Source organism: Cyclospora cayetanensis, unplaced genomic scaffold (assembly GCF_002999335.1).
Source record: "Cyclospora cayetanensis isolate NF1_C8 unplaced genomic scaffold, CcayRef3 CcayRef3_contig_282, whole genome shotgun sequence".
Lineage (NCBI taxonomy): Eukaryota > Apicomplexa > Conoidasida > Eucoccidiorida > Eimeriidae > Cyclospora > Cyclospora cayetanensis.
The window spans coordinates 26,321-31,466 of NW_020312239.1; the positions used below are offsets into that span (position 1 = coordinate 26,321).

At 52.6% G+C, this 5,146-nt stretch overlaps 1 protein-coding gene across 1 annotated transcript; it reads right to left on the reverse strand.

The window, feature by feature from the left end:
- Positions 1-775: 775 nt before the first annotated feature.
- LOC34617583 (dnaJ protein homolog) lies at positions 776-4,312 on the reverse strand. The gene is made up of 10 exons (XM_022730945.1): positions 4,183-4,312; positions 3,585-3,672; positions 3,190-3,385; positions 2,903-3,034; positions 2,617-2,773; positions 2,390-2,472; positions 2,022-2,147; positions 1,422-1,509; positions 1,153-1,256; positions 776-949 (listed from the first exon to the last, which is right to left on the reverse strand). The coding sequence occupies exons 1-10, from the start codon at positions 4,310-4,312 to the stop codon at positions 776-778; spliced, it is 1,278 nt and encodes a 425-aa protein (XP_022592843.1).
- Positions 4,313-5,146: the final 834 nt, after the last annotated feature.

Below are 5,146 nucleotides of genomic sequence, written 5' to 3' on the forward strand. Positions count from 1 at the left end.
CGTTCAACTACCCCACGGTCTCAAGCAACACCCTTTGCGATTCTGCCGAATCCGGCTATTCGCTGCATCTCCCCACTACGAATTCTCCGAAAAGCAGAGAGAGACTTTGTAGGTGCACGTGGTAACAAGGAGCATCCCCTTTCACCAACTGGCCACATTCGCATTAGCTCCGCCCAGCAGGCCTTCTGTTATCGCGGTTCGCCTAGCAACCACTTCCAGTACATGCGAGCAACACAGATCTGAAAAGGTGCCTTCCAAGAAGGCCGTGCAAGTGCACAGCCGTGTTACTGTAACATAAGCTTTGCAGTCGGCGAAATCGAAAGTCTATTCAGGGGAAGGCTACAGCTGCCATAAAATCATCCGAGCTCTTCCTTCTATGCAACGCCAACTGTTTTGATGCTAGCCGCCTATGAGCGCCAGCTGCTTGCACCCGCACATGTGCAGGTGCCTGCTGCTGTGGAAGCCGCATCGGTAACTACCGAAGAAGTAGTGGCCGCTCTACGGCGTTCCCGTCCAAAAGCAAACTTCCAACTGCCATAACTTTCCCCCACCTATGTATCTCCCCTCAACTAAACTCCCCCCCAACACTCTTCCCCCACAGCGCCACCACCCTCCTCCAGTCTAATTGTGAAAACTGAGGAAACGGCAGCGCTGCGGACTACTACAACGAGGATGCGAAGACGGCTTTCGCATGGCAGGGCAGCTGCAGTGCTGCCTCTACGTGCCAGAACAGCTCTACTGGGTGTTGGTGTGCAGGTGTCTGTACCCTCCGCTATTACTGCTGCCGGCACTGAACTCTTTGAGGGCCTCCTCCATGGCCTTCTTCGTCATCTTCCTCATAAGCCTCGCCCGAACCTTGAGTGCGCTGCTGCTGCTGGCGAGCACGCAGTTCCTCGGGAGTAACGCTCTCGCACACGTGATGCTCAACCTTGGGGTCATCCTCGTCAACCTGAGCAACCACGCAAAGCCAGATGTCTAGAACACCCTTGTTCGTGCGGGGGAGGGGGTGTGTGCGAGCTTTCTATACGCCATCATCTCCGACGGTTAAAGCCGCGTGCGCGATGGGGACGCAGTGAAGACGCAGGGTGCCACCCTCCTAGGGGCATGCCATGCTCTTTTGCTCGTCTCGCATGCATGAAACAGCAGAATTACCATGGGCGCATTCTCTGGCTGCGGGAGGATCTCGCGGAATTTGGCGTGGAGAGACTCCGGCACCCTCTGGGGGAACTCGACGTCAAAAACAATGTACAGTTCTCCTGGAGGGCGAGCATGCAACGCAAACAACGCAAACAACGCAAAATGTCACTTTAAAAGGAGGCCTGTGGAGAACGTGCAAGTAAGCACTTGCATGGCTTCAAAAAATGCCCAAGCATTGCTGAGATCGCTAGGCGTTCCTGTCCCACCAACGAGGATCTGCTCACCGTTAATGAAAGGATTCTTGTGATTCGGCATACCCTCCCCCTTCACGCACATCACTGCATCAGGCTTGACAACTTCGCCGGGTGTTCCCTGCAAGAAATCCACACACCACGAGGAGCAGCAGCAGCGTTCGCTCTCTAGCTTCTTCCAAAGGACAAAGCACAAACCCGCGCATACCTCAAACACGAACGACCCCTTCCTGGGATACATAAAGCTCATAAACCCTTTTGCACTCCCGGCTGAAAAAGCCGCGCACACTACGGGTACCGCGTTTCGGCAGCATACAGGCCAAGAGAAAACATCCAGCAAGCACCGAATGAAGACTTTTTTTGAAGGCTCTAGATGCGAACAGGCATTGGTTTTAACTGCCCCGACTTAGCCTAATAGGCAGTTAAAAACCAGGGGCCAATCGTCAGTTTTCGCGAGCCGCGGCGGCATTCGCCATGAAAAAAACAGCCGAATGCCAATTCAGGCTCGCGGTTCAGCTCCCCTTTTGAAAGGCCAAACACTAAATTAATCCCTGCCTTGAGTTCAGAGCCCTCCAAAAAAAATTCTTTTCTGCAACTATGCAAGAAGTAACAAGAGCAAGTGCAAGTGCCCACCTGAATGAGGAGCTGGCGGCCATCCAAGTGCGTAAGAAGGAACTTGAAACCGCAAAGTGCTTCGTACAAGGAAATCTTTTTCGTCATGAACAGATCATTGCCGCGGCGCTTGAACACCTCGTGTTCCTAAAGGCCAACAACAGGGCATCGGAGACAGAAACTGACTGTACAGACATCCTACCTGCGAGGATTCTCGACTGTATACGCATGGCTCTAGCGGCGTCCATGCAGTACACCGCAATGCTGCGCATGCGCGCATGAGCTGTTCACATCGACGCTGGGACCTACTCATCCAGCAACCCCAGAAATTTACACAAGGGTAAGTAAAACAACACAGGGGCATAAGCGTGGCTTGCCTGCTGCTCTACCACAAGGACGACATCTCCCGGTATTTCGCCAGGCCGCTCATCTGCCTCCCCCCTGAAGTATATTTTGTGATGATTCTTTACACCTGATCACATGAAAAGGCATTAAATACGAAAACACAGCGCTCCCGAAAAAAATCCTGACCACCGCTCTCAGATCCCATACATGAACCCTGTTCGGTACGCTGTCGTGCAGACAAAAGGAGATTGATTGTGCTTTCTGCTCTCACCCTTCTCGATAAAAATCTGCAGAATCTTCCTTTCCTTGGAAACCCCCTTCCCCAAGCAGCCCTTGCACCGCTTTGAAGGCTCAATGCTGCGACCTTGGCCTTTGCATGCATGGCAAATGCCTTGCGTCTGCTGAATCATGGGCCCCAAATGGCGTATCTGGCAGCAGTACCACCAACACACAGATCAAGCAAATCTTGTGACCCTCCAGCTCACGCATGACGCACATGCGCCTGGTAGCAAGAACTGTCTCAGCGCGTTTCCGCAGCTCCTCAACCCCAAACTTACCATTACCTTGACGCCAGACCCATCACACTCTTTACAAGTGATAAGCGCCTCCGGAGGGCCTCCCCTGCCTTCGCAATCTTTGCATATTACGTCCTTGTTGATGGCCATGCGCCGCGGGGCACCGTTATATATCTGAAAGTGAACACCCCCGTAACGTCCCACACCAAAAATGCCAGATTCTCCCCAGCAATGCATACGTGGCTGCAGTGTAAAATTCAGTCTGTAGACGCCGCCAGCATATACAACTCCCCCACGTTTTCGCAAAAGCAGCAACATGCGACATTCACCTGTTCAAGAGTAACCTTTATGGTGCTGACGACGTCCTCCCCCTTCTTCTTGCTCTGTTGCCTCCCAGGTCTCCTGCCTCCAAAGAACAAGTCAAAGATATCTGAGGGATCCGTATCAGCTCCCCCACCCTCAAGGCCCTCCTCTCCGAGTTCATCATACACACTCTTCTTTTCGGGGTCGCTCAGCACCTCATATCTGCGCAGATACACATCGAGATCTCGAATCCCGTAAATCCATGAAAAAATATCAAAGCTACTCGATATGCGGCTTCAAGTACGCCTGGTATAATACAGACAAAACGCCGCCGTTGACTGGTACCAGCACCATCACATATGTATTCGTATTGGTGTACGGGGAGCATATACAGGGGAAACAGAGGTGATAAGATGCGTACGCCCTCGAGATTTCCTTGAACTTCTCTGGGTCACCTCCCTTGTCCGGGTGGTGCTTAATCGCCAACTTGCGGTAGGCTTTTTTGATATCTGCATCAGAAAGACAAGCCCGCAATTACCAACTCATCACCCTTCACCGCGCTTCCTGCAGGTGCATGTTTAACAGGGCGTTGCACTGCCACTGCTCAAAACGCGGAGGAGAGAATGTGAATGTGAGATCTCCTAGCAAGGACAGAGGGTCCTAAGGCCTGTCACTCGCTGTCCAGAGTGCCTCTAAAACTGCAGCTGCTGACGCCGTCGAATGCCGATGACGGCCTCTAGCAAGTGGCGATACACCCGCCCCAGCAGAAGCCGACATGTTTTGAACATGAATGACACGGTATGCTGCTACTTCGAGAGTTCTGCTTTAGCCACTCCGCTGAAGTGCTGTTCTGCATCTCTATGGGGTCAAATAGGAGCCAATCCTTCAATGAGACAGTTTGGTGCTGCAGCCGCCCCTGCGGATGCTAGAACAGCATCTGCTGCGGCCGTTCGTGCTGTCGCGGTTGCCACCACATAATGCGAATATAAGGGGACTTAGGAACGCAGGAGGAGTCTGACCTTGTATGGAAGCGTTCTTATCAACCTCAAGGAGCTCGTAGAACTTGGTTGTGTTTCTCTCCTTGGGTGGCCCCCTCGGCCTACCCTGGCCAGGGATGTCTTCCGCAAAGGGAAAGCTGCTGAAGAACATCTTTGTATGCTAAATAGAGATTAAGCAGTGCAGTTTATAGATGCGTAAACGAGAAAGAAGAGGAAGAGCACCAACGCCGCTGCAGGGAGGGGCCACCGGCTGGCGCTGGTGCGGGGCGTCACAGCTCAGCAAAGGCCCCTAAACTGCCTTCTTGGCGAGTGGAGAGACACGAAAAACGAACAAGCAAAAGAAAACAGCAACAAAACGCAACCGTCAGGCACAAACAGGTCCCTCTGCGTCTTCCACAGCTGTGGGGCACCGCGAGGGGCAGCTGGCGTAGTATGTGTCGTCGCCTTTGGGGTGGGAGAGGCGAGAATGGGTATCAGTAAAATGGCCTCTAAGTCTGCGGCTAGGACTTATTTTTCAACGGGCTCTATTGTTTGCAACTGCGTTAAAGGGCAAGGACGAAAAGATGCAGCAAGCCGCTGCCCAGGCCTTGTCTGAAACACCTAGGTTGCTTTGCAAAAGGTCAGACGCCAGGGCACCAACACCTAGGGCCCCTTCTTTTTCTCCAGCAAAATTCCCCACACATTATTGCTAATAAGCTCTTCTGTAGCTTTGAAGGGGCTTATTCTCATACTTTATACTCGCTTGTACGATTGGCAGCCGCCACTGCGGGGGGGGGGAGAAGGTGAGGGAGGGGAGCACTTCTTACGTCCCCTTCCTACCGCCTTAATTTTCAGTTTGTACGGCACGTATAATTCTTATTGGCTGGAGCTCTAAAAGACAAGCGTTGCGGAGTGATGCGTGAAGCAGTGGTGAGAGCGCTTCCTGTGCAAGGCTCAGGAATATGAAATAGAAAGAAACCCATGTCAGCAACGATTGGAGTAGCCC

Coding starts and splice junctions, on each gene's coding strand:
- LOC34617583 (XM_022730945.1), bottom strand. CDS start 4,312: ATGTTCTTCAGCAGCTTTCCCTTTGCGGAAGACATCCCTGGCCAGGGT. Junction 2,473..2,616: donor GCAGATTTTTATCGAGAAGG/GTGAGAGCAGAA, acceptor TCATGTGATCAG/GTGTAAAGAATCATCACAAA. Junction 1,257..1,421: donor CAAGAATCCTTTCATTAACG/GTGAGCAGATCC, acceptor CTCGCCCTCCAG/GAGAACTGTACATTGTTTTT.